This window comes from Sphaerulina musiva (assembly GCF_000320565.1).
Source record: "Sphaerulina musiva SO2202 unplaced genomic scaffold SEPMUscaffold_2, whole genome shotgun sequence".
Lineage (NCBI taxonomy): Eukaryota > Fungi > Ascomycota > Dothideomycetes > Mycosphaerellales > Mycosphaerellaceae > Sphaerulina > Sphaerulina musiva.
The window spans coordinates 49,309-77,216 of record NW_016017384.1 but is presented as its reverse complement, the minus strand read 5'-3'; the positions used below and the strand labels follow the sequence as shown (position 1 = coordinate 77,216).

The following is a 27,908-nucleotide window of genomic DNA, read 5'->3' as shown; positions in this document are numbered from 1 at the left end:
CACATGTGTTCCCTCTCTCTTACGTTGTTCGTTCACTAGGCACTCACACATCGTCGCCACTCCAAGGTTATTACACTCAGGCACAGGCAGAATGAACTTGATATTCTCATTCCTCGTCACTATTGTCCGATTCATGCTGCAAATAACACGGAACATCTCATACATCACCATGAGGGCTGCGGAGGGCAGCACATTTTTGTGCGTCTGGTCGCTGCCACGTGATCGCGGCAGCATAGCAGCAGCGTCGGCCAGACATGGTCAGAAGAGGTGATGATCCAGTCCTGCTTTTTGTTCTGCTGTGGACTTTCCCAGCAGAGTAGCGTGCATCTTTTTCGTCTGCTCGACTTTGTTACCACCGGCCCCCAAGATCCTTCCTGTTCCCTTCATCGTACTTCCATTTCTTCTGCGCTTCTTCTTCTTCTCCTCCCTCCTCTTGCTCCGTCGCCTCCTTTCGCCCATCTTGCAATCTCCCTACGCCCCGCAAACTGAGATACACATCCGTGCCCCATCCCCACAGACTCTGCACCGCGATGCCCCCACCAAAATACTCGGCATAAGCTCTTCCGAGCGGTAGGCCATAGCCCAGACCAGCAAGACTCGACCCGCCTGCAGGTCCCCCTGCACTCAAGGAGTCCAAGGAGGGCGACATTGCTGTCCCGTCTCCCCCATTACCACTAATCTTATCCATCATCTCGTCTTCATTGAACGTCGTAAAGCCATATTCCCACAACTTTGCCAAGTTTTCCGGACTGATTCCACCCCCTCGGTCCCGGATTCGGATCGTCACGCCCGGTGTAGCTTGATCGAGGGCTCGAATGTTCTCTGACATGGCGAGTGCTGGCTTGTTTGCATTGGAAGCGTAATCCACATTGCCTTGGTCGTAGTTGCTGATTCCACCTGCTCTTTCCACTTCCTGTTCAGCTTGGTGGACAACGCCGTGTTTGGACTTCATGCGTGCCGTCAATTCTGCAGGTGCAGGAGCGGGGGCTATGGTGATTTCGATGGGTTCCTTCTCCGTCCCTGCTTCGATGGTCGCGCGGAAACTGTTTTTTAGCAATTCGGTGAGGATGTATTCCAGATGCATGGGAATATGTGCGATGGTGGTTTCGGGGTCTCCAATGATATTGATGGTCGGTCTCAGTCCGTACTTCAGCTCGCAGATGTCTCCCACCATGTGTTCGCAGTCTTTAATGATGTCGGCGGGTTTCAGGTGTGTGTCTATGACGCCAATGTATGTGGAATCTTGAGGCGGCGGGGACGCGTCGGAGAGATCAGCGTGTGGCTGAGAGGAGAAGTGGAGGGCGATGTGCTGCTCAGCGATGAGACGGGTGCCGATGCGAGCGCGAAGGTGTTCGTCGAGGAAGCGAGTGATTTCCTCCTTGCTGATATACTTTCTCGCCTCCAGGAAGCCGCGAGCGAGAATAGCAATGGTGTTACTATGTGTCTGGACGAGGTTGACCATGACCTCGGTGAAGGTGATTTCCTCCTCCAAGCTCTGCAGCTTCCGCTCGGCATATGGGAGAAGGGTGGACAACGAGTGGATGTAGTTCTGGTGGATCTTGCTGACATGTGGATTGGCTACGACAATATACGGGAGGGAGCGTAAGCTCTGGATGCGATGAGCCAGGCGAGAGGGGAGGATGTCGAGGGTGAAGTTGGCATTGCTGAGCAGCGCTTCCTGGGACAGCGGAGGCCGCCCATTCTTACACAGATCCGCGAGAGTGAGAGGGTGCAGAGGCTTTGCAGCGAGTCTGCCAATGTCTCCATCCGTCACTGTCGCCGTTTGAAGCTGTCTCAGTCCTCGGAGCCGGCCAGTGCTGGAGGTGCAACGAGCGAAGATGCCATGATGCCTTATTCTCGCTCTCTGACAGAGCATAGCTCTTCTTCCCTACAATGCTGCAGTGTCTGGGGTGCGAGCATGACACACCCGCCCTCTCTTGCACGGTCTCGCACGGAGGTGGAGAGTGAATGGAATGTCGGCGAGGTGAAACACGAGTGGTGGGGTGGTGTTGTCTGGGCAGGTACTGTATGGGGGTTACAGGTACCTACAGTACGGTAAGGTATGGTTGTAGGTTGTTGTACCATTCTACGGTCAGGTATGCGCCGAGGTGACGAACATGCATGCGGTGTGGAGTCGGCCTCGATCACGACGACGATGACGATGACGACGAGCGGCACGAACGAGTGGTGGAAGCGGGGAAGGACAGTGGTATGGATATTCTACAGGCAACATCAGTATCAGCGGGTGGCAGTGGGAAAAAGCAGACATGAAGGTCAGCATATGTACAGATACAGCCGCAGGAATAAGGTACATACCTAAGGTACAGTAGGTCACATGGAGGGCACTCCCAGGGCGGTTGGCAACTTGGCGGGTAAAGAGAAAAATGACACGAAAAAGCAGAAAACCGCCCGAGCACGCCCCGCGAGACACTAGCCCAGCCCGCCGACGCGGCTCTGTCACGTGTTCACGCGAACCGTGCCAAAGTGGATAAGTGGATCGATGAGCCGCGACACGCTTCCTCTGCCTGTCTCAAGGACAGAACATGCGAATTCCTCTTTCTGCGCCCACATTTGCACCAAACGACCTCCAATATTGCTGACCGACGCGAAGACTTGGCAATGCACGCGTCAAAGTGAGTGTATAGCGCGTGTTGCTGTCATCATCGAGCCGCGAAGACGTCAACTACCTGACCTGGTCGGAGTAAGGATACCGATCTTTGTAGTGCACGAGGCCAGTCCGCCCAGAGCCTCCACAACGCGCGAGTGAGCGAGCGAGAGAGAGAGCGAGCCCAGAGACTCCACCACCACGCCCGAGGGCACTCTTGCTCGCCGTCCCGTCTTCTGAGGACACACACTCTACCACCACCACCACCACCCACACATACCACCCTCCCTCCCCAATGGAGACCATGACCGCCACGCTCGACTACACGCATGCGCCCTCCCAGTCGCATCGCCCAGACCCGTCTCGCGCGCAAACGGCCACGACGACGCGTATGCAGCAGCCAGCCGACACCACCCACCAACACCACCACCCGCCACACCCGCCGACGCTGTCGCAACCCGCCAGCCAAGAATCCATCGCCAGCATACACAGCTCTTTCGGCGGCAGCAGCGCGCTCTCCAGACTGCAAGGCAGCGACACCAATCTGTCACAACTCACCACCGACACCGCTCTGACGTCGCCCTCGTCCTCGGCTGACCTCACCCACGCAACTGCCACCCATGCAACACCACACGCAACACAAACACACAATCATGTCCAACCGCCGCGCAATAGGACTCCCGAAAATGCCCAATGTACACCCCACCTCAACAGCGCTGCCGACAGTGCACTATATAGCCCCATGAGCATCACCTCGCCCGTCGCGACCACCAATGGCGCCAAGAGGACCGCGTCCGGCCACGTGAAGAACGCGCATAGCATAACCACCTCTCCGTACCACACCACTCCCCGCACAGCAGGACCCGAGTCGCGACGGGAGTCGCAGTCGTCCTCGGCGGGGAGCAAGGCGGGAGAGATAGCAGCCACGTTGAGAGCGCGTCTCGGCTATGCCATGGCCAAGGTGCAGAATGGGTGGGAGCACAAGTCGCTGGCCGAGGTGGAGCAGCTGGCGGCGGAGAGACAGCAGAAGAGGTACGAGTGGGAGTCCGTCGAGCAGCAACGGCCTGGAACTAGCGGCCTGACCAACGATGCCTCGAAGCTGTCCATGTATGATCCATACGGAAGATCTGCGCTGCATACTAATGAACCCGCGCCCTCGAAGCGCACCTCGGGAAACTACTCGCAGTATCAAGCACAATTACAGCAACAACAACAGCAGCAGTACGCGACAGTGCCTCGCCTCCAGCCTGCGCCAGATATTCGACCGACTTCCAGCCAGCGTCGAGCATACAACGGACCCATCTTCCACCCTCCTGTTCCACAACACATCAACACCGCCATGTCTCCTCCTCGGACGCCTGTCAGTGCCACTCTACCTCCTCAGCGTCCTGCGACAATCCGAACACAGACGCAAACCGCAGAAGCCGAAGCCGAAGCTTTGCAAGCCCTCTTTCAGTTGGGTTCCCCTCACACTTCCGTGGGCCCTCACATTGCAAGAACAGGCACCGCCACGACCAACAACTCCAGCCAAGGACAGGTGTCTCCCAATAGAGCCGAATTTCCCGCACCACCCAGGCACGTTACCTTTGCAAGAAGTGAGAGCACCAGCACAACGGGCAGTGGAATTGACACTGCCAGCGCCGCGCAGACTTCTCTACAGGAAAGTCGAAGCCGACTGGTGGAGCAACCGGTGCACCAATGATGACAGCATACATTCATTCCATACAAGCATATGTTATCGCTCCTCCCTGACGAAACTAACGACTCTGCTTGCTTGTTTGATTCATCATCTTGATGAGCATGGTTTCGGAATCGGAAATGGATGATACCCAGGAGCCTTTTGCACCGTACACTGTTTTGCCACGAACAGCAGCATGCATAGGAGGCATACTTGTTTTCTTTTTTGTTTTTTTGTTTTTTTTTTATTGATCAGCTCCCAGGCGTTATCATCACGCGCATCTTACGGCCCGCGCGCGCTCTCTCTCTCTCTCTCTCTCTCATCTCTCTTCCCCCTCTGCTCGGCTCTGTTGGTCTGTTTCTTGCATCTAGGCCAATGGGTGGGTTCCAAGTAGTGGCAAGGAAGAAGAGAAGAGAAAGAAAAAGAAGAAGAAGAAGCAGAGGAAGAACACGAGGCTCGCTTCGGCGCCGAAACTATCCCGTGAGAAAAAGGGACATGCGCATAGCGGGTGGATCGATGGAGTGATTGGCAGAGCGGACAAAGAGAGGGCTTGGATTGTATATGAACGACTTGCCCCCCAAAATATAGACTTAAGGTACTCAGATGGAGAGGATCTAGAATCAGGAAGATGAAAAGGCTAGACTACTACTAATCTAGTATTACTACCTATCGACCTTGGATCATTATCCTCGCTTCCGACTACTCCCATCAGTCCGCTCAGATTCTCACAACCTTCAAACTTACCTACCTGACTGAAGTCACTACCTTACTCTACCAACATATTATCACTGCCCTTAGTACCTAGTCACGAGTGTGGTCTTGCTGACTGCTGACTCATCATGCCATGGCGACTTCCATCGTTCGCGTCCAACTTCTTTTTACTCCAGGTACTCACTCACTTACTCACTCAGCTACATAAAGGTCTGAATCTTCCCTTAAGGTATAATCGTACTGCTTCTGTCTTGGCGAATACATCACCATCATGTACCTATGTACATACTAGAAGGTCAGGTATGTATAGGTACTATACTAATGCATAGAAACCAAGGCCCGACTCCGGCTTGATTTTAGACGGAACCTTTTTCGGCATAATCGCTCGTGGTGCCTCTGGTTCGTTATGTTCTGCACTACGATACTTCCTTACCGGAGGTAGGTATTGTGTGCAGTACTAGAAAACCTTTAGCGAGATGAGACGAGACGACGAGACGAGAGGAGAGGAGATGAGACGAGAGGAGACGAGACGAGACGAGATACAATAGTCGAAAGAGATGTTGAATGGCTGTTCTATAGTACTATAACGCTACATACAGTACGTATATTCAAGTCTCTTCTTGGCGAAGAGGTACTGTATACGCTGGTCTTCCCGTCGGTCTCCGCTTCAACCCCTTGTCCGGGGCAAGCATAACTTCTCTCCAGTTTCTTACGGTCTACTGTACAGTCTACGGTTCACGGTCCGCCTCCGGAGAGACCGTCTTCGCGCTCTAATTTAGCTAATGTATTGTTCATCAAGCGAATACACCAGACCACAAGGACGTCATGTTTTCCCCTCACCAAAAGAACCATCGGACAGGTAAGGTACATGCAGATATATAAAACCCGCTCCCCACGGGGAGGAAGCAAGCAAGCAAGCGGGCGTTTCGCTCTAGAGAAGTAGGTACCTATTCATCTCGTGAGCGAGCCATCGAACTCTTTTCTACCAAGATCCTTTCCTCCTCCTCCTCCTCCTCCTCTATCATTATGAAGACTACTCTCCCTCTCTTCTTCCTCGCTGCTCTGAGCGTATCGGCGACTCCTACTCCTCCCGCTGCTGCTGCTCCGCAAATCATGAGTGTCGCGGATAATCAAGCGTACACTCTCGTCGTACATTTGTATACCAAAGAAGGCGAGGAAAATATCAACAAGGTCAAGGCGAAATTGCAAGAGGCTAGTCAGGTGTATTCGAAAGATCGGGAGACGTTGTCTTGGTATGTACATGCCTTACCTAACTGCCTACCTGCCTACTTGTTGGGTTTTTTGATTTTGGGAGAAAAAGGAAAACAATTGCTGATTTTTTTCTTTCTTTCTTTCAAGGTTTGTAATGCAAGATCATCTCGATGCGAGAAAATTCACCATTGTTGAGAGATATGTGAATGAGAGTTCGCAAAAGTATGTATCTACCTTACTCTACCTTACCTTACCCATCCATCCATCCATCCACCAATCCACCCCCTCCCCTCTACCCCCAACCCCCCCAACTAATCAATCAATCCCCCCAATTCACAGATATCATCTCGAAAACCCCTACTGGCAAACCTTCGACCCCTACGTCAAACCCCTCCTCGCCGAAGAAATGGATCTTCGACGCTACAATGAGTTGGATCTCAGTCAGGAGGTCAAAGTTGTGCAGAATGAGACTTTGTGGAATGAGGTGGAGGAGTATCAGAACCTGAAGGATTGCTGAAGGATGTGTACCTTGGGTACCTATGTAAGGTACGATTCCAGAGAGAGAGAGAGAGAGAGAGACTTGTAGAGAAAGCGGATTTTTTTTTCTTTTTCCAATCAACAAAAATAGGAGACGAAATGGAAAGAAAGTTCAGGTCGACAACTTGTTTATTCGAAGAGTTTTTGATCTCCTCCTCTATCTTTGTTTTTTTTTCCCCTTTCTTCGTCTAAGAAAATACCGGATCGAATTTCAACCTTACTCAATCCCTAACTACTTGATCATCTTTCTCTAGAGGACAGAAAACAGAAAAAGCTTCTACGTAGAAATTTACAAATTTACAAACAGACAGATATAAACTCCTCTAACCAACTAACCTTTACCTATATATTAACCCCCCTAAGCAATTCAAACTCCTAAGAAGGTATATAGTAAGCAAAGTCTCCTACATACCTCCTATATATATATATACAAGAATCCTCCTAATACGCCCCTTTAGTAGAGTACCTCCCTAGTATTCCCGCTTCTAGGAGGTAGCAAGAGTAAGGTAGGGCTTAGAGGTTAGGTAGGTAGGTATAGACAGGAAAGCTACCTTAATCCCTACCTTATTCCCGAGAGGATACCTACCTACCTACCTACCTACCTACCCAAACAAATCGATCGATCGATTATACCTTCGATAGGAGATAAGGTAGGCAGCAACAGCAACTTTTTGTCATTTCACTTCATTTTACCTATACAAATCAGATCAGATCGTTTCTCGCATCGCAGACGGCGGCCGCATACGCGGAAAGTTTGTCGTTGGGAACAGATGATACGCTTCGTGCTCCGTGCTTCGTAAGCCTTCACGAGGCGTAAGGCGCGGCCCGTTTAGGCAGCTGCGTCTACTACCCCTGGTGTTATGCTTTTTTTTTCTTTTTGCTCTCATTTCCAGTAGAATTTGGCCCATCGTAGTCTAACCAGGTCTTCCTACTCATCATCCTCCTCCTCCTCCTCCTCTTCTTCGCATCGAGAATCAAATACTGCAGTCATGGAATTCCCCAAGTCTTTCCTTCTCCAAACAAATGGAATTATGGTGATACTTCATTCCGTAGTAGTAGACTAGTAGAAGCGTGCTGTGGTCCCCCTCCCAACATGTCTGTCATGCAAGAAGAGGACGACGAACAACAAGAACAACAAAAACAACAAGAAGAAATGTGGTGATGACAGCAGCGCCTCAAGCGCCCATAGTCTCCTCCGTCATGCAAAGTGCGTGCGCCAGGCTCCCCCTGCTCCGCTTCACTTCTAAACCCTTCCCCCCCCATAATCCATTCAATTGCACGTTATTGCGGCATTTCATTCAGTTTCTTTCATACTCGCGTTTCTCAGCTTCGTCGGTAGGTAGCATTCTCTTCGACTTCTCTCATCGATGCAATGGTCCGGAGTCTATTCCGGGTGGACACCATTCCCACCTATTGCACCAGCCTCGCATCGCACGCACCCCGCGTTTTCGGTAGTGACGTGATGCCTCATCTCCCCATCTCATGCCCTGACATCCATCCCTCTCGCTACCAGCGCTTTCATCGGCACCTTCGAGGTGCGCGCTCCTTCGAGTTCGTACCGGCGTGTTGGGTCCAGCCGTTTCGCGCCGATATCCTCGTGGCCAAGGATATGGAGGACAGGGTTGGCGGCGCTCCATCTGCTTACGACGCCTGGTAAATCAAAAGTGGTTCGCCAACGTTCTCGATTTCCGGTATTGTACATCGGAGGTCAAAAGCTTTGGAGAGCACAATTTTGAAAATCTAGAAATGACATGGTTAGCTGTGGCGAATCCAGGTCAAAACGGGAAAAAGGTGAAGCCCACCTTTTGCACATTGATACTGTGACTGGTACTCGAAAAGATCAAGCTCGCCTTCATCGCTTTTGCGAAACGCTTGGCCTGCTGCGAAATCTCCTCTTGTTCTTCTCGGGGAAAGTTGACAAAGTGATCATATTTGGTGCCCACCAAAAAGGGAATGGCTGTCTTGTTGAAGCCGCGTCCTTGACGATACCACTCTTTGATGCTGTTGAGGGTGGACTTGCGCGTCAGATCAAACATGAATAGTATGGCGACAGCATCGTTGCAGACGAGGGGTAGCATGTTGACGAATTCGCGCTGTCCACCCAGATCCCAAATGGAGAAGGTAATCTCCGTGTTCCGTATACTGATGGTCTTTTCCATGAAATTGACGCCTGTAGTGTAATGATGTTAGCTTCAGCGGGTCTGACGAGTAATGGGTAGGCCCAAGGGCAGCGTCGTCGTACCCAGCGTCTGTATGTAGTCCTCGTCCCAGCTACCTTCGACGTATTTCACCATGAGACTCGTCTTGCCGATTTGCGCGTCACCCACCATGCCGACCTTGATGACTACTGACGAGTTCTTCTGGGCCTGCTGCCGTTGGCCATCCGCCGCGCTCTGACTCTGCGGTCTGCTCAAGCCATTGCCATTCTGCTGCTGCTGCTGCGACGGCTGCTGCTGCAGTTGTGAGTGGTCGGGAGTATTGTCCGCAGACTGCGAGTATGGGCGAGACGCGAAGCCCGTGTCGGAGTAGGAAGTGCGCGGGCGCTCGTCGGCCATGGGGTTACTGTGGTGGATGGAGGGATTCTGCAGCACAGGTGGGGTCTGGAGAGAGGTCGCGGCGATGGTGTGCAGCGAGGCGTCGTCGAGGAGGGTGTGTTTCTCACTGGTGGTGCTGGTGGTGGTGCCGTCACCAGTGAGCGCTTGCGGGTCTGGGTGTGGCGGCGGTTGTGGAGGCTCGGAGTCGAGGTCCATGGCGGGCGAGTCAATCAACAACAATAGGCCACGGTAATATGGATGGATGCATGCATGCGCGTTGGAGGGGAGAGGGGAGAGAGACCGGACGGGAGCAGAGAGGGATCAAGCTGGGACAGGTCCAGTCCAGCGCGTCTGGTACCTGCAGTTGGTGGTCGCGCGGGTAGGCGGTAGGCGGTAGGCGGTAGGCGGTAGTACCAGCTCAACTCAACTTGGCTTTCTGGCAACTTCCCCCAAAACTTGGTCCTCGTTGTCTTTTAGAGCTGGCGCTGGCTGAGCGGTGCTGGGCCGCTGTAGTGACTGGTCGACGGGACTGCCCTGTTGAGCAACACGCGCTTGGCCTGCGTCGCTCCTTCCTCTTCCTCGCCAACCAACGTGGACTGGCTGCGGTCCGCCCTCCCGTCCGCCCCGAACGCCACATGCCTCCACACCCGATGCGGCCTAGCGCGTGTAAAGTTCAGGCGCACATGAACCCGACAAAAATATCGTCGATACCTGACTTTCGTCACTCATATCTGCCAAGCCCAGACTTTTTTTCAGTGAACAACTACCTGTACTATACAGTACACCTTAACAAACATCACCCACGCCCGTGCAGGTGAACATGTCCAAGCGTGCCGCCGAGGATGAAGAGCCGCAGAGGCTGGTGGCGGGCGAACGGCCGGTAGCAGACACGCCACTGGCCGATGGAGAGGAATTCGAAGATGAATTCGAGGATGAGTACGAGAGTGAAGACGAAGTGCTGGAAGCCGGCGTCGATGGAAGACCCGACGACGAGCGAGAAGCGGACGAGAGAGCGGCGGGAGCCATGGACGTCGACCAACAAACCTTCGTTCCGGGGAGACATCAACTCGAAGCAGGACAGACTCTTGCGCCGGATCTCTCAGTATACGAAATGCTGCACACTCTGGAACCGACGTGGCCGTGTCTCTCTTTCGACATCCTCAAGGATAATCTGGGCGATGACCGGAAATCATACCCCGCCACCGCATATGCCGTAGCAGGCACGCAAGCCGCCTCCGATCGAGCCAAGGAAAATCAAATCATGGTCATGAAGTTGTCTGGACTCTCACGAAACGACAAGTTCCAAAACATCGATTCGGACGATGAAGATGAGGACGACGACGACACATTCTCTGATCCCGTATTGGAGACCAAATCCATCCCTCTCACAACAACCACCAACCGTATCCGAGCACATCAATCACCGCAAGCAAGTGCCTCACAACCGCCCACCACAATCACAGCCTCCATGCAGGAGTCGGGCGAAGTCCTCATCCACGACATCACCCCGCATCTCCGCGCCTTTGACGAACCAGGCTACATGCTCCCCACCAACGCCAACAAACCCCTGTCCACCATCCGCGCCCACAAGCGCAATGAAGGCTACGCTCTCGACTGGTCCCCTCTCATCCCCGCCGGCAAACTCCTCACAGGAGACACGGCCGGCCACATCTTCGCCACGACGCGCACCGAAGGCGGCGGCTTCGTGACCGACACAACCCCCTACACCGGCCATTCCAGCTCCATCGAAGAACTCCAATGGTCCCCCACCGAACGCAACGTCTTCGCCTCCGCCTCCAGCGACGGCACGGTCAAAATCTGGGACGCACGCTCCAAAAGCCGCAAACACGCCGTCTCGGTGCAAGTCAGCACGAGCGACGCCAACGTCCTCAGCTGGTCTCATCAAACCCCTCATCTCCTCGCCTCGGGCCACGACGACGGCACATGGTCAGTATGGGATCTACGACAATGGAAATCCCCCGATCACCAACAAAAAACGACCTCCAAACCCATTGCGCACTTCGCTTTCCACTTGGGCCAAATCACCAGCGTAGAATGGCATCCAACAGACGATAGTGTCGTAGCCGTATGTGGAGGAGATGACAATTTGACTCTGTGGGATTTAGCCGTGGAATTAGATGATGAAGAGAGTAGATTTACGGCGGACGCCAAAGATGTTCCGCCGCAGTTGTTGTTTAATCATTACTCCAAGGGTGTCAAGGAGGCTCATTGGCATCCGCAGATGAAGGGTACGTTGATGAGTACTGGGGAGAGTGGATTTGGTGTGTTTAAGACGATTAGTGTTTGAGCTGGTCTTTTTCTTTTTTTCTTTTTTTCTTTTTCTTCCGTGTCCTCGGAGGACCACGCAGCAGACAGAGACTAGGTATCCACTATCCTCTATTGTCGAGAGAAAAGAAGAAAAGAATCCCGCCTTCGAAACAGGAGGCCCGATATGATTTGCGCATGTGGACGAATACGACGAATATGTTAGGTACTCTTACCCGAATGGAAAGGAACTCAAAATTCGTCCACTTGTTCCGTTCCGTGCCAAGGAGTTTGATCGGTCTTGCATGGCAGCATGCCATACCGTATTTACCTGCCTTGACATAAGGTATCCATAAAACCTGAGTTGTCAATCCGTCTTGCAACAACATTCATCGTACCTCCTCCCTCTCTCTCTCCCTCTCCCTCTTTTTGCCTGTCACACTTCTCCCTAAAGCTAGTGTCGATAGACATCCACATCAAACTCCCAACCTCTCCTCACCGGTTCCGTTTCCTTGACATACACACAAACCCCTTCCCCAGGACACGCAAAGACTCCACACCCGTCCTCGTCAATCACGCATTCCGCCCTTCCTTCGGCACGTTCACTCAAACAATCCACCCATCTCTCTCCTCGATGCGCGCGTCCCACAAACATTTTCTTGATTGTCCATGTCGATGCCGGGAGGATCGATAAGATGACTGCACATCCGCCACCATCACCACCACCAACAACACCATATCTCACCCAACCAATACAACCGGCCGCATCGAAATAATCCTGTTGAGATCCATGTGCAAAGTGCTTGCGCGCCAACATAATCACCGGCAAGAGTGACTTACTGCTCCCTCCGCCTCCGGCTCCCCCCAATTTTCCAGCACGGCGACGACGGCAACTCGGTAATTCGGCAGGTGCTCGTTCCCCCTTCTGAGGATCGCCTGCAATCCCATAGAGATCTCCCCAAAACACGATCGGTACACCACCTTCGCGAAGCAAGATGAAAGCGTACCAGAGCGCTTTGAGATCTTGCCGCATGGGGACGTATGCGTCTTGGCCGGTTTGCGTGTCGTGGGAAGTGACAAAGGTGAGGCTCTGATGCGGGCGGAGGGAGACGAGGGCTTGTCCCGGATGATGATGATGATGATGATGATGACCACCTTCTGCGGACCTTTTGCCAGGAGGCGGAGAAGGGCCGGCGAGGAGAGTTCGCAAGTCTGCGTTGGGGCTGTTGTGATGGACATCTTGTGAGACGCGGGAGAAGGAGTACATTAAAGGGGTGTCGAAGGCGTAGGCTAATCTTCTGTTTCCATTTCCTCGTCCTTCTGATGATGATGATGATGATGATGATGATGAAGGAGGTGTAACGCAATCCAACCACTGTATGATATCCCCCACGTGATGCGTCAAGACCTCCCCAACGACCATCATTTCCCTTCCTCCATACTGTCGTCGACTTGTCTCCTGGATCTGCTCAATCCATTCGCGCGTGAAATTCCAGCTGAAATGTTGAGCGGCATCGAGACGAAAACCTCCGTCGATTCCAACTTCTTCGAGCATCCATTTTCCCCAATTCAGAATGTCCGACCGGACGGCAGGGTGGAGGTAGTAAATGTTGGAAAACAGTAAGTAGTCATAGTTCCCAAGCGTGCGTGATACATCCGGGAGCCAGCCTTTGCCCGGGCGCTGTGAGATTGTTTTCCACATAGGCAGAGCGGTATGTTTTTGAATGGTATCTTTGGCAAAGCGAGCGAAACGAGACATGTTGAAACCCTGATGATGGTTATTGTGTTCCTTTCCCGGTCTAGGCGGTATAGGAGGAGGAAGTGAAGCATTCACAGTCCTCATTGGATCATCAATCAACTTGTAAATGGCATTCCTCTCCCTCCTCTGATCCCAATCCGTCCCGCTGAAATGCTCCGCCCCCCATTTCAACCCACTATATCTTTCTCCCCTCCCTGGAAAATCATACCTCAACCAAGCCTCAATCTTCCTCGGTTCCGTGACCTCTATCCTCCGATCCTGAGGGTCGACCTCCACAGCCCACGTCTCCTCGACACGATCCCCCGCTGTCTTGTGGTTCAACACGGCATCCCACACGATTTCGACCCCCAGACTCTTCGCGGTGCGGATGAGGAGATTCAGTTCTTCGCGACAGCCCCATTTCGTGCTTCGAGCCCACTTTTGGTCGAATTCACCGAGATCCCAGATGTCGTAGCAGTCGTAGCCGTTGCCAGTGGGAGAGTTGGCTTTACAGCCGGGCGGGAGCCAGAGAGCGGTGATGCCGAAGGAGTGGAGGGTGGGGAGGAGACGGGTCAGACGAGACCAGTGGGAGGATGGAGAGGAAGTTTCGTGCGGGGGCGGAGGGTGCGATCGAGTGTGCCATTCGAAGGCCTGGAAGATGACGGGATTGTCCTTTGCACTGTTGGACATGTTGCTGCTGCCTGGCTGATCAAGGGAGGTAGCTGAGAGTCAGTTGCACGAACGTCACGTCGACCTACCTGTCCGTGTATTGGAGGCGCGCATAATTAGCCATAGTGATACCGCACGCGTGGTCGGCGTGACCCACATGCTGCTATTCTACGCGCAAGTCCATGTACAGGCGAGAGTACGAGAGAAGAAGCGAGCGTCATCACACAAGTGGGATTTCATGTCTGTTACACGGAGCAGAGCCGACGATGGAAAAAGAATAAGCCAAGACCTGACATATTGGATTGCGGCAGATACATGTAAGACGAAGAGAAAAAGAGAGAGAGAGAGAGAGAGGTTCTTCAATACACATGATATTGGTTGACGACAGGAACGTTGAATGTTACGTAAGCATATGTCGCATGCCACATTCGACCTCTGTCTCGAGTGGTATTCATCCGAGGCAAAGAGAAGGAGAAAGAGGAAGAGAAAGAGTCCAATGCGCAACGCAAGTTAGATCATGATGCATTTCAATCAAACGCCATCCCTAATGCCCTACTGTACACGGATCTAGAGAAAGCTGTCTTGCTGCGCCCATCCTCTATCATTTTAGCAGTTCAAATCAAGACATTAGGCTCTTATCTCGCACTCCTTCTACTAGGAGAAGCAGAAGAAGAAGAGAGAAACAGCAGCTCCTTCGGATCTCGCTGCATTACACACCACTTCCCACCTGCTCCCCACCTCTCGCAGACAGGAGACGCTTACTTGGCGATCTCAACACCACCGGTAGCGCCTAAACAAGTCAGCATCCATACACCAAGTCAGAGTCGCACGATAGACTTACCGATAGCCTTCTTGATGTCTCCGTAAATGGCGAATTGACCAGCAGTGATGGTTCCGACCATGAACAGACGAGCACCAATACCGCTGAACGAACCCTTCAAACCAAGCTCCTTGGCGATCTTGATCAGACGGCTGGTGGTTCCCTCACCTGGAAGACCCTGGGTCTTGTTGATCTTGGAAAGCATCGTGTCAGCAGGCTGCGAGATGATGGCAGCAGCGAAACCAGCAATCAGACCCGATCCCAGGTTGATGACAGTCTGCATTCCACTAGAAGTCTTCTCCTTGTCAAAGAAGTTCTTGTATGCTGCCTCGGCCACCTTCTCGTACACCACGAACTTGGCCATAGTGTATGGGATTTGCTTGAACAACATGGGTCCGAAACCAGAGTAGAAACCACCGATGCCTTCCTGCTTGGCGATCTTGCTGAAACCACTAGCGAGTCCGCTAGCGAATGTAGGCTGCGATACCAATCGAATACGGGTGGCCTCGAGAGGGCAGAGGGCGATATCAGCGAAGAACTCGGCGGTGGCAGCGGAGGCGAGGTAGACGGCGGTGCGGTTGTTGGAGGCAGATTCGTAGCCGAGGAGACCAATGGACTGCTGCTTGAAGAATTCATATCCGCCGAATTTGAATGCGCCCTGGAGGAAGTAGCCAGCAAAGGTTGGGCCTGCACCGGTAAGGAGAGCACCAGCTCCCTCGTTGGCGATGACTTGACGGAAACCACCGATCAATCCGCGGTTGTAGGTGACTGGGTCGAGCTGAATACGGGTCTTGACGCTGTGTAAGACGCCGTGTCAGCTCTCCTCTCTCTCTCGTGCGCGCGCGCGCGCGAAACCAAATCTTTCTGTCTCCTGGCGCCAACTTACACATCGACAGGTGTGAGACCACCGTGAGTTATAGAACAGCACACGGCACCAGCAAAGGCGAATCGGGAGTAGAGGGCGACACCGCTGAGCTTCTCGGGCGTCTTCGCAGCAAGAGTCTCCTTGACGGCATCGAGCTTGGCGATGCCAGTGCTCTGTGGTGCTTGCGTACCTGTTCCAGACATGGTGACTGTGTGTGCAGGGGAAGAGTAGGTGTGCCTTAGGGGGGAGGAAGAGCTCGACGGTGCGTGCGGTGGAGTGGAGAGAGGTGATGCGGCGGTGCGCGGTGGTGTTTGAGAATGGAATGAAATGGGAGAGGTTGAGGTCAAAGTCCAATGTCGAATAATGTTCAGCACTGCTCCTGCCGTCGCGACAAAAAGTCTTCCGACTTCCGCCGCGTTGAGCGGCGTAACATGTCCGAGCCAATGAGAGGCCGGACAGCAGCCACGCTATAAGGTAGTATACCATCGCCTTCGGCCTTATTGTTCCGCTCTCATCGAATCCGATCAGAATAATACCTTACATGTACCTCCTGAGTCCCGTCTTACCCATATTCCATTGTACTATTGATCGACTTTCTACACGTTCCGAGTCGCGGGTACGTTGGAGAGGAATATCAGCCGCTTACCTAAGGTAGGTACCTTACCAGGTATGATTGCAAATGCCTCTTTGTAGCCTCAGGTAAAAGGTGGCCGTCCGTCAGGGCGCGGCCAAGCCTACAAACTTGTCTAATCCACCGGCCGTCGGAGTCGCTTTGCAGTCGCTTTGCGCCCTACCAACTCCTACTGTGCCAGCAACTAGCATATCGTCCATCTTGTATGTTACTTTGCAGCCTACCTCCTACTATCCGCTGTCAGCTTGACTTTTGTTCTCTGCAACACCTTTCGGTCACTATACGACAATGGCTCGATTCTGCGGCTTGTTTCAGATGCGTGCAGTACCTATTGACCCTATTCAGGACTACACTATTCAGGAGTACATAGTCAACAGCAGCTGTTTACGAGGACGTCCGTAATGTTGACAGCACTGCTATACAATTGAGAGCGGCGAAACAATGTCTCGACTATATTCCGCTATCCAGAGTGATCGAGCGGGAGTCAGTTGATCAATACTTCAAGTTTAGTTGTAACAAGCGTTCTGACAGCTACCTTATTGTACCAACTCGGCAAAGGCACTGCTTGTGCAGGTACTCCGCGGATATATAACACACATAGCAGTGACCTGGGTCCTGCGATACCGGTATAACAGGCATTTACTACATATCTGAAATTACTACCAAGGTATGTAACTTTGTAAGCCGCGCCGGCGTACGTTCAATAACCGCCTGGCGCCTATTCGACGGCCTATACAGCGGTATGCTGACGTTCTAAATACTTCCTAGGTGTAGCTGACACCCGCACCCCTACCCCCTCTAGGTACACAGAATGAACGGAAAGTTCGGAAATACAAGTACAAGGCGCTCGGCTTGCTTGGGAGTAAAAATCGGCTTCAACTGCGCCGCGTAACCAATCAAGAATTATTCTAGCTACGAGAGGACTTCATTCACCGTCTACAGCTCTAGCCATATACAAATACTATGCCCACACGCTACATCTACCTAAGGAGCCTTGCCGGGGGAAAAAGGAAACAGAGTTCGTTGTCGTAGAGGCCTGGCCGGCGGCCTGCCTATGGCCTAGCCGGTCGTGGACAGCGTGACCTGCTTCGAAGGGTTCATCCTCGCCAATGACAATATACAGATCTGACCTACCCTGCTGCTGAGAATTCCCTGTCGAGGACATCGTGGAGATGAGATCCTCGTGGGTGCAACGCGCAGTTTTCCCGGTATCGCAGTCGTATCCTCCAGGTATAAAATAACGTCGTCTGCTCGTTCGTGTTGTTCCTCTTGACAACTACCTACTCAAGCCCAGGTACCTCTTCGAAGCCCCCTATCTTTTCGAAACACCACCTTTTCGACACGCAGAACAACTGGTACATATAGCACTTGCATACACCAAAATACTCTCTAGAGGACTAATCATATACAGTACAGCAGGCAAAACCAAGCAAACAAGCAAACAAGCAAACAAGCAAACAAGCAAACAAGCAAACAAGCGATGTTGCTCCTACGACTGTTCTCTGCAGCGCTCGTATTTAGCGGAGTAGCTATCGCAGATTGCACCGACACTTGCGACCTACCAGGATCGATTGAAGGCCAAGCCTGCACGCTCTGTTGCAACGGTGTAAGTTTCGCCTTGATCTCCGATATCATAGCATACAAATAGATACAGCACTCACGCGACATTTTGCAGGCTTGCAGCCAGCCAGGTTACCAGTGCTTGTCCTCCGAGAACGGCCTCTGGTGTTCTTCACAGCAATAGCAGCAAGACATCCCGAGAAAGAGCGCATAGCTGGACAGTTCTATATGTACCTACTCTCTACATTGTCTTCCTGGATCAGGTAGAATGGCACTATACTGTTCAATAGAGTGCAGATCATCGCGATGTTGATGTGGGTATATACGAAAGTCGACGACCATATCTGATAACTACCTGTACACTTCCATCAAAATCACTACAACCGCAACGCCATCATGTCTTTCTTCGGGTTCGGAGGCGCTTCGATATTTTGCCAAGTTCCTCAAGATGAACAGAGCCTTGGGTTATAGCATAGACACGCTCCAGAGGAGAGTCTGCTCGTGGCGCGTGGTGAGTCCTCGCACGACTGTCGGAGACTCGGAGTTTGCAGGAAGCATAAAACTCGCCGACTCCGCCACGGTGCCAGTACCTCCTCCTACCAGAGAACTGTTCTAGTGTTTCTATTTTCGCGAGAGGGCATCCCGTCTTCACCGCACTACAGTACATATACTTTTACGATGCAATATTGCGTACCTAGGTGACATATCATAGTACTCCCAACCCATGGGATATACCACCGCCACAAGACATTATCTGGCTCCCAATGAGGATTGCTGGAAGGTAGGCGCGCTCTTTACCCTTGTAGTAAGGCTGGTGTGGCTTACCCTGTCAATGCCACCCGTCGGTACCTACCTAGTTGTAATACTCAGGTACCTACCTCCTCACCTAGGTACTGTACTTGGCCTCTTCAGCCTCTTCTGATCGCCTGTTATCCTTTCGTTGTACCAACTGCCATACTCCCTATCTATTGACTGATCCCTTCAGCAAGAGCTGGCGTTGCGAAGGCTACCTTACTGTGTTCTAGGCAGTCTCCTTCCAGACCAAACGAAGCCGACGACGGCGACCAGTCGACATTTCGCTATACAACAGTGTCAGGCGATTCGGACTATATCCTTGTGCGCTGACGACCACCACCCAAAAGAGCCAGTAATTACGCATAGCCATATCGGAGGAGTCGATCCGGTCCAGACTTTGGCAGGAGGAGATCAGACTCGAGGATCAAGCTACGATTGCTGCGCAGAACAGGAGGATTTAGCTTCGCAAGAAGGGAGGATACGATACACGAGAGGCTCGGGAATCGCGCGCTTCGGCGCAAAGAATCTGGTCTACAACCTTTGAAATGTATGGAGGAAGAGGGATTCAAGAAGACATCTCTACATCTCCCAACACAAAACCTTCGCCTTTTGGCGCCATCAAACGCATACGAGCGCCAGGTCGGCCACGGGCGCAGAGCTATAGGACCCTCGATGGTCTGTTAGCAGGAAGAGATGCTGTGGCGTGGTATTGGAGGTCGGTAGGGATAGCGTCGAGTTTTCTGATTCTGGGCGGGTAAGTTGTTGTTCTTAATGCTCGCTGCTATTGGACATATGCTCGATATATATTGCATGTGAGCTGAGCTGATGCTGACCTGCTACGCACCAGTTTCCTTATGCTCCCCGTGACATTCGAACGAGACCCAGTCCTACGAGTAGCAGAAGCCGCCCTCGGCATCTTCGCATTAGCTCTCCTTACCGCAGGCTTCTCCTTCACAGCGCTCCTTTGCTACGCAGTGCGCAATCCACTTTTCCGAGCGGATAATGTCTTCCTCCCCGCTTTCACATCCTGCGCATTAGGTCTGTTGACCGTCTTCTACAATTTCCTCGTCTTCAAAAGATATTACTGGAATACTCCCGCCTTGTTGGTGACGATAGGGGCAGCTGTCAGCACTACCGTATATGGAGGACTTTTGATCTGGGCCCAGCAAAGAGTCGGAAAAGAGAGGACCCGCATACAGTGTTTGCCCGTGCCCATGATGCAGATGGGAACCACAACACGTAATAATGCTGGAGCTGAAACCAGCTACAGACCTTTCGCGCAAGAGCAGACATACTATTCCAACTACAACCAAAACATGTTTCCTTCTGCATATAGTCGTGCAGGAGAAGGGTTACCACAACAGCCACCTCCACCACTTCAAACCGGAGGAGGATATGACCCGAACTGCATCACAGAAGAAGAAATGCAACGGCAACAAATGCTCATGCTACTTCTCAACCGCGAAGAACAGCCTGCGTCACCACATCCGACCACCACATCCAGCACTTACCAAATTGACTGGCAGGAGGAGGATGCTATAACGGCGACTACGCCCGCCGGAGGTTGGTTCGCTCCCCCTCCACCAATGACGGCAACCCACACGCCGTCGTCTTCGTACTCGCAAACTGCAAAGCCTTTCTCTGCATCGGCACAGTCGAATGCCTCTCCTATTACTGCGCAGGATTTGAGACCTTGGGATGGAGTATGGAGAGAAGTGAGAAGGCCTGCGAGTCAGGACTTGAGAGAGGCGAGGAGGAGGGAGATTGAAGGATTGCCATAGCAAGGCACCAATAATCACTATGTAACAATGGAGCTATGCACTTGCTCTCTCGTATGTACATATATGATGTACGTGATTGTATCGAGCTGGTAAATTACGAAAAAGCCGGGCTGTAGAAGCAAAAGCCTGGATTCGTACTCAAAAACCGCCGAAGATGTGTTTGATCTTGTCTCGTATTCACACCAGCATACTCCGAAGAGTCTGTTGGTGGAAAGCCAGCTCAAGATCTGTAAAAAGAGGTACTTTGCCAGATCGAGCGCGGTGAGAGACGATGGTTTCCTTTTCGGCCTGTTGTATATACAGGAAGGATGTCGGGAATGCGCAGCTACCTGACCATTCATTGCAGGCGACGCGTGAGAGCAGCAGTGAGCGTGGGTAAGACGGTAGGATCAGCGACTACATGTCTGTCCTTTGCGTAGGTAGGTATACTTGGCGATGCTGGTTCCCGATGAGATGGAAGTGATGGTGTTGGAAGTCGAAGTAAGTCAGGTAGTAGATGGTCGGGAAAGCAGAGAAAATTGCGTGGTGTCTCCGGTTCGCTTGTCGCGGCAATACCCGTTGGCGGTATCGCTGGTGACTCCCCAATCACCGACAATTCGCGTTCACGTCTGCCATCTCTTCGGCCTCCCTCTCGCTTCGACATCACAGCAAATCATGTCTGCCGCGCTTCCTGGCAGTCGAGATCTGCCCGCTTCTCGCCATGATCTCAGCACATATTGGGGACGCGTCAAGCACTCCGCAGACATTTCCGATCCGAGGTGAGAAATAAAAAACACGAGGACGGAGTGAAAGGCTCAATGTGATCCCCAATGGGTCAGTAATGCCAATTTGTATTCATCTGACTGGCGGCATTGTTCGGGCAATTGGTGTTGAGAGTAGAACTTACTAACAGATTCTCTCAGGACACTCTTCACCTCCTCCACCGGCCTCGAACATGCCAAGTCTCTCATCACACAATACAAGCAGGGCACGATTCAGCAGATGACTCCTGAGCTATGGACCGCCAAGAAGGTCGTGGATTCGACTCTCCATCCCGGTGCGGCATATCCATCCGCTCGTAACGAGACTCAATACTGACGCGCCGTCCAGATACCGGAGAACCAGTCTTTCTCCCCTTCCGAATGTCCTGCTTCGTCATGTCCAACTTGGTCGTCACCGCTGGCATGCTCACGCCCAACTTGACCACAACTGGAACAGTCGCATGGCAAATCGCCAATCAGTCACTCAATGTGGCTATCAATTTTTCCAACGCAAACAAGAGTACACCAATGTCGACCTCTAGCATCATCCAGTCCTACTTCCTAGCCGTAGGAGCCAGTTGTGGTGTAGCTGTCGGCCTCAACTCAATTGTGCCTCGACTCAAGCGCCTCAGCCCAGCAGCAAAGGTTACTTTGGGTCGACTAGTGCCTTTCGCAGCTGTCGCCAGCGCCGGTGTCCTCAATGTCTTCCTCATGCGCGGCGAGGAAATTCGACAAGGTATCAACGTCTACCCTAGCGAGTCCGAATCTGACAGGAAGAAGAGAGAAGAAGCTGGAGAGGCACTGGAGCCCATTGGCAAGAGTAAGAAAGCTGCTACACTTGCAGTGGGAGAGACTGCTGTCTCCCGAGTACTCAACGCTACACCTATCATGGTCATTCCACCCCTCATCCTCGTCCGATTGCAACAGACGCAGTGGCTGAAGGCAAGGCCGAGGATGGTCACGCCGGTGAATCTGGGCCTGATTCTGACTACGAGTATCTTTGCGCTGCCGCTTGCGTTGGCGGCTTTCCCGCAGAGACAGGCTGTAAAGGCTTCGAGCTTAGAGCAGGAATTCTGGGAGAAGGGCGGCGAGAACGGTCTTGTAGAATTCAATAGAGGTATATGATTTGTAGACGCTACGTCTTAGGCCCCGTCTTCTTTAGCAGGTTTCCGGTTTTCGAGCGTCGGTATTACCGTCGGTTTCTAAGAAGACAGATTACGATAATTACCGTACTACCGCCGCCTCTTAGCGCCGGCCGTATTTTTAACCTTACTACTACTACTTTGTTACTTATTGCAAAGTGCGTATACATATATATATAATATGTCCTACGGGCTAGCCCGTTAGTAGTACGGAACGTCGGCTAATCTTGCTAATATAGAGGCTAATCTTTTTCCCTACCTATAGTTTATACCCGCTGTATATATTGTATATCGTATCTAAATATACGCTAATATCGGAATTCTACAAATTCTATATATGCGATATATATATATATATATATTAACCCGAGTCGATTAGTACTATATATATACAAATTTATATATAGAACTAAGAGCAATTCTCTAATATCCGATTAGCTAAACTAATTCAAGTATAGACAATTATAGCCGACGACGATTAGTAGATATATAATACTATTAACAGAATAGCCGTAGAGCCGACGCTAGAGCTAATCGATAATAATAGCGAATATAAGTAGTATTATACTATACCCGAATAGCTAAGTACCTCTTCTTCTCCGGTTACTAGTTCTTTATAGCTATAGCAACCGAGCCTACGTCTTATAAAGCGGCTACCTATAGTACTATAGCTCGATCCGTACGAGATACCTAATAATAAGGAAGAGCTAGAGATAGCGCTAAGTATACTAAGTAGAGGTAGTAGTAGGCCTACGTAGGCTAAGGTAGTAGCGCGACGACTAACCGCCTTAGATATATACTATTCTACAAGTCGAGAGGTACGAGATAATAGTACGTAGGCAGCGGGATCGGCTAAGCGAAGGGTACTGCTATCGTATGTTAGTAGGATTAAAGAAACTCCTATAGGGGTAACGCGAAATCTACTATACGAGCGTTATATAGAAAAGGGTTTCGTATATCGTATATATTCGGCAGCGGGGATAGAAGACTAGGCAGGTAAGAGGGGTAGTAATACATACGCGCGGTATCGTTATTTAGGGAAGCAATATATATAGTTTATACCTATACGAGTTTATGCCTATATACTATTGCTTAGTAAGGGCAGAAACCTTAGATTTTGATATATTAAGTTAGGGGCGGACACGAATTACTATATATTAGAAAGTTACGTATTAACGATTTTTATATAGTACGGTCTTTAATTCTAAGCCAATTAGCGCTATCTCTGTATTTATAGACATAACTAGGAGCTAGCTCTAATATAGCCGCTTTGTTTAGAAGGTAACGTAAAGCGCGGGTAGACTACGGGTAGGGTTCGGATCTGTTATCTAGAGAGTTAGTAGCTTTCTTAAAGCGGCTAAAGCTAATATATAGTAAACGGTTATACTCTATACCTACGAGAAACTTTACTGCCAAATAGTACTATAACTAGTACTAAGAGGTATACGAGAAAAAAAGTATTTCTAAAAAGCGGCCTAAAAATTCGATTGATACTACTTTTAATACAGTAGGTATAAAGGCGCGTTCCTAAATTGCGATACAATATCTACTACTATCGACAGACCCCCTACTCTGCTCTAACGACGACGACCTATCTATCGAGAATGCTCTATTACCTCTAGATACTACTAAACTAACTCCCTAAAGTGTCGTATAGTCCGCGCTCTAAGAGCTTCGAGTTCTTTACCTCGCTAAGCAATTCTATCGATAGCGACGACGAGGTCGAACCTAGACAGAAACCTACTAAATCAAAGAAGCTATCCTCTCTAGTATATACTATTCTCGACCTCTACAAAGTACGAATACTATCGGATCAATACTCGTCAATATACGACGATTTTTCGCTACCGTTTGACATCTACGTTTGATATCTATCTAGCGTATACTATAGGCTACGATACCTATAGGTAACTTTAGTAGTATATCCGGTAGTAAGAAGAGTAAAGGAAGACAACAGAAGGCTAAAGCAAGTACTAGTAGTACTTATACTAGCGCTAGTAACAATAAGGATAGGAATAAAGAGCTTTTCTTGCTAGGCCGTAAAGCCCTTAGTCGTACTGTACTATCTTATTAGAATAGCGATCGAGTTCTAATACCGGCGTTCGAGGTACTAAGGGACGAGATCAAAGTATACTTCCGAGGTCGTATCGAGGATATACTAGACCTTATATTAGAATAACTGCAGATCCTTTATTATAATATTAGACTCTTTAATACTAACGATTCCTTTTAGCGTATAGCTACTATAGTAGTATTGACTTAGATCCTTAAGCTGTTCTATCTAGACAAGGAGAGATTGACTCCTACCGAGTTGTAATACGATACTATCTTTACGAGCGTACTCGGATTTAAGGACGTAATTGTAATTAAGCGTACTAGAGGAGGGAAGAGCTTAATTTTCTATACCTTTACGTTAATAACTAGCTTGATTGTCGTATAGATAATACTATTAAATCGATTAGGCGAGGAACAGGCCGAGGATATAAGGAGGGCTCTACGGTTACTAGAAAAGGACTCTCGGTTATTAATTAATATTGTTAACCTTACTATAGAGAACAGGAAATTAGACAAGGAGCTAGTTTATAAGATTCGCAATCGCTAGGTACAGTATATCTTCCTAAGCCTAGAGCTTGCGAATAACTAGGCCTCGTTATAGGTTAGGTTAGGTATAGGTTAGGTACAACCTAACTTAAATACCTAACCCTATAAATAAGCTAGGTACCTAGCTTATAAGCGGGGTACAACCTAACGGTAAAAACCTAGTAGGTATACCTAATAGGTATTGTAATAGGTATTATATAATACGAGTTGAATACCTACGAAATAGTAGAAAATAATATAAATAAGGTATATATACCTACTATCTGATTCCTAGAGCGCAGATTTTAATAGGAAAATATTTTATACTTACTGCAGCTACCGACTATATATACCGACTATATATATAGACTAAAAAGAGATTACTAGAAAGGAAAGCTCTAACTAATTAATTATAGTTATAAGCTACTATATACTAAGGATAGAAACTACCTTACTTCTTAGTAAGTAGCTAAGTATCTAGAGCAGATTGCTCCTTTGCTTAAGCGTCTTAAATCTTTTAATAGGCGCAAAGCTGATCTTCGAAGTTTAGCTACTACTAACTATAATACTAACGCGCAATTTTCTTCGTATCTCCCTCGAGAGTTTGCTAAGTAAGGTATATACTATCTTCTAAACGCTCTTTCGTAATAGTAAGCGCGTAAGCTACCGCTACTAACTTATTAGCGTAGGCTTCTAACCTCTGCTTAAGAGTTTGCTTATTATCGCTAGTATTATTATCTAGCTCTTCTTAATTATAACTAGCTTAAAAGTCTCGATCTTAGACATCTTAATCTTACTTATCTTACTCCTACTTATCTTCGTCCTACTTATCTTCGTCCTAATTATCTGCGTCCTACTTATCTTCCTCTTACTTATTATCTAGTAGTAGCGGAGTATTATCCTAAGCTATTAAATTAGTATATTATAATTAATAATAAAAGAGGAGTAACTTACTAAGAGTTGCCTACTAAGTAGTAGTATCCTCGCTATTATTATTGTCTATAGTCGGATTCTAAGTAGCGTCTAGTATATCCTCGTCGGAATCGTAATTAACAATTCGTTAAGGCTTCTTAGTTAGGAGAGGCTTATATTTTAGCGTAGCCTTCGGTTTTAGTACCTTAGGAGCTTTGTTCTTCTTTAGCTCTATATAGATAAAATTGGGATTAATAGGACTAGAATTGTAAGGGCAGACTACAAAATCGTTAGGCTAAACACCCTACTCCTTAAGGAGCGAGCGAAGATACTCTATATCTTTGCCTTAAAGTATAACGCGCTTAGCGTAAATAGCTAAAAGGTTAGCCGCTAGAGGAGGTAAGTAAGTAAGTAAGTAATTAATTAGAAAGAATAAGAAATAGGAAGACTTATAGGTAAAGATTCTTACTAAGAGAGACTTAGTATATTCTTGAAGAACGCTAAGAGCGCTTGCTTAAATGCGAAGAGGTATATAAGCCTAATCTATAACGAGCTCCTTAATAAGTCTAGCAAATAGAGTTTTCTTAATATAGAGTAGGCTCTCCTTCTAGCACTTCCTAATCTCTTTAAGAGCTAATGCTTTAAGAAAGTTAGTACCGACTACAAATACCGACTACAAGTGCCGACTATAAATACCGACTATAGATCTGAAATTCTAGAATTACTTACTACCTAGGGTATATCTATATCCCTTCTTAATACAAGCGCCTAGAAGCTTTTTACTACCTATACGTAAAGGAAGTCCCTTTCTACTAGTACGAGGAGTCTTGCAAGCGATCGATTGTTTACGCTTCTACGCAATCGATATAGCCGAGGCTATTATAGTAGATTAGTACACTAGTATAGTATAGTAGCGGTAGTATAGTATAGTATAGTAGTATAGTATAGTATAGTATAGTAGTATAGTATAGTATAGTAGTATAGTATAGTATAGTATAGTAGAGGTAGTAAGGAAAGAGAGAAAGGAAGGGGGCAATATTAATATAGTAAGTTAGGTTTTTTCTGAAGTAGAGAGTAACTTTGTATTATTAGGAGACAACCGCTCGGCTAATTAGAGGCTACAGATAGTTTGCTGCCTAAGTAATAATATATACGTAATTTATACGAGATCCAAATAAGGTTTTCGTACGTAATCTTTAATTACCGGGAGTAACCGGTAGGTACGGTTAGTAGGTACGGTCGGCAGGTAGGGTCGGTAGGTACAGTCGGTAGAAGCCCTTCCCTAGGTAAATAGGTAGTAAATATTATCGGAAAGTCTTATCGGTAGGAGTCGTAATTGTTCCCCTAAGAGATAGTTAGTAGATATAGTCGGCAAATTCCCAAAAGCTTAAAAGTTATCTTTTCCGTTATTTTCCCCTAGGAAGCGCTTCCGAATCTATCGACAAAGTACTATATCCTTTTACTATAACGTTACTCGTTTCGTATATATTATAAGTATATTAGACACTTCGAACTTAAGTATAAGAAACGCTTCCGTCGCTTCCTATAGATAGAGGAGGGCCTCTGCTTAGAACCGGTATATACTACTTAAAGATTTACTTACGATATTTAAAGTAACTTCCCGACAGATCTTCTAGAAAGGTAGTCGACGTATTAACAGCTCGGTCGTCTTCTAGTATCTCCTAATCTCGCGGAGAGTAGCTATACTAGGCTTTGTTCGTTGCTTAGTTCTCGCTTTAGGTACCTTTCGTATTATAGGCTTCTTCTATAGCCGTTGACTCCCTATCGGCCTCTTCTTCCCTAGATAGGACTTTTTCGCGACTAGTTTCGTACGTCCCCGCCTCCTTTCGGCTAGGCTTTTACTTAGTCTAGGAGAGGCTATCGGTTGAGGTAGTTGTCGTATACGCCGCCTAATCGGTATATCCGAATCGTCGCTAGTCTCCGGACTATAGATTACTAGACCTATACCTTAATTTGCTTGCCTTTCTTCCTTCTCTCCGCTATAATTAGGATTATAGATTACTCCCGTAGTACCTTAAGTTGCCTACTTGTCCTCTTTCTCTCCGCTATAATTAGGATCGTAGATTACTTTTGTAGTACCCTTAGTTCCCTACTTTTCTTTCCCCTTTCCGA

The 27,908-nt window shown here is 49.4% G+C and overlaps 10 protein-coding genes across 10 annotated transcripts; 6 read left to right on the top strand and 4 right to left on the bottom strand.

Annotated features, from left to right (window-relative positions):
• Positions 1-97: 97 nt before the first annotated feature.
• Positions 98-2,236, bottom strand: SEPMUDRAFT_146906 (alpha-ketoacid dehydrogenase kinase). Its single transcript, XM_016903953.1, has one exon. The coding sequence runs from the start codon at positions 1,874-1,876 to the stop codon at positions 350-352; it is 1,527 nt and encodes a 508-aa protein (XP_016762991.1). The 5' UTR covers positions 1,877-2,236; the 3' UTR covers positions 98-349.
• Positions 2,237-2,909: 673 nt separating this feature from the next.
• On the top strand, positions 2,910-3,596 carry SEPMUDRAFT_37242 (uncharacterized protein; the record flags this gene model as incomplete). The annotated part of the gene is made up of 1 exon (XM_016908665.1): positions 2,910-3,596. A coding segment is annotated over one exon (687 nt), but the record flags the coding sequence as incomplete, so codon positions are not given.
• Positions 3,597-3,944: 348 nt separating this feature from the next.
• On the top strand, positions 3,945-4,307 carry SEPMUDRAFT_39561 (uncharacterized protein; the record flags this gene model as incomplete). Its single annotated transcript, XM_016908748.1, has 1 exon — positions 3,945-4,307. The coding sequence occupies one exon, from the start codon at positions 3,945-3,947 to the stop codon at positions 4,305-4,307; it is 363 nt and encodes a 120-aa protein (XP_016762989.1).
• A 1,800-nt stretch (positions 4,308-6,107) lies between these two features.
• SEPMUDRAFT_38442 (uncharacterized protein) lies at positions 6,108-6,723 on the top strand (the record flags this gene model as incomplete). Its single annotated transcript, XM_016908705.1, has 3 exons — positions 6,108-6,247; positions 6,354-6,428; positions 6,546-6,723. The coding sequence occupies 3 exons, from the start codon at positions 6,108-6,110 to the stop codon at positions 6,721-6,723; spliced, it is 393 nt and encodes a 130-aa protein (XP_016762988.1).
• Positions 6,724-7,751: 1,028 nt separating this feature from the next.
• SEPMUDRAFT_146904 (small GTPase) lies at positions 7,752-9,641 on the bottom strand. Its single transcript, XM_016903952.1, has 3 exons — positions 8,986-9,641; positions 8,546-8,913; positions 7,752-8,483 (listed from the first exon to the last, which is right to left on the bottom strand). Exons 1-3 carry the CDS (start codon positions 9,491-9,493, stop codon positions 8,385-8,387), a joined length of 975 nt encoding a protein of 324 aa, XP_016762987.1. The 5' UTR covers positions 9,494-9,641; the 3' UTR covers positions 7,752-8,384.
• A 392-nt stretch (positions 9,642-10,033) lies between these two features.
• On the top strand, positions 10,034-11,790 carry SEPMUDRAFT_146903 (WD40 repeat-like protein). Its single transcript, XM_016903951.1, has one exon. It carries the CDS (start codon positions 10,098-10,100, stop codon positions 11,583-11,585), a length of 1,488 nt encoding a protein of 495 aa, XP_016762986.1. The 5' UTR covers positions 10,034-10,097; the 3' UTR covers positions 11,586-11,790.
• A 124-nt stretch (positions 11,791-11,914) lies between these two features.
• On the bottom strand, positions 11,915-14,023 carry SEPMUDRAFT_146902 (glycoside hydrolase family 13 protein). Its single transcript, XM_016903950.1, has one exon. The coding sequence runs from the start codon at positions 13,968-13,970 to the stop codon at positions 11,997-11,999; it is 1,974 nt and encodes a 657-aa protein (XP_016762985.1). The 5' UTR covers positions 13,971-14,023; the 3' UTR covers positions 11,915-11,996.
• A 419-nt stretch (positions 14,024-14,442) lies between these two features.
• Positions 14,443-15,961, bottom strand: SEPMUDRAFT_146901 (mitochondrial carrier). The gene is made up of 3 exons (XM_016903949.1): positions 15,656-15,961; positions 14,791-15,566; positions 14,443-14,739 (listed from the first exon to the last, which is right to left on the bottom strand). Exons 1-3 carry the CDS (start codon positions 15,835-15,837, stop codon positions 14,708-14,710), a joined length of 990 nt encoding a protein of 329 aa, XP_016762984.1. The 5' UTR covers positions 15,838-15,961; the 3' UTR covers positions 14,443-14,707.
• Positions 15,962-18,756: 2,795 nt separating this feature from the next.
• On the top strand, positions 18,757-20,401 carry SEPMUDRAFT_59061 (uncharacterized protein; the record flags this gene model as incomplete). Its single annotated transcript, XM_016909482.1, has 2 exons — positions 18,757-19,374; positions 19,468-20,401. The coding sequence occupies exons 1-2, from the start codon at positions 19,166-19,168 to the stop codon at positions 20,399-20,401; spliced, it is 1,143 nt and encodes a 380-aa protein (XP_016762983.1). The 5' UTR covers positions 18,757-19,165.
• Positions 20,402-21,028: 627 nt separating this feature from the next.
• SEPMUDRAFT_146900 (sideroflexin-5) lies at positions 21,029-22,381 on the top strand. Its single transcript, XM_016903948.1, has 3 exons — positions 21,029-21,159; positions 21,304-21,437; positions 21,491-22,381. Exons 1-3 carry the CDS (start codon positions 21,056-21,058, stop codon positions 22,264-22,266), a joined length of 1,014 nt encoding a protein of 337 aa, XP_016762982.1. The 5' UTR covers positions 21,029-21,055; the 3' UTR covers positions 22,267-22,381.
• The last annotated feature ends 5,527 nt before the right edge of the window (positions 22,382-27,908 follow it).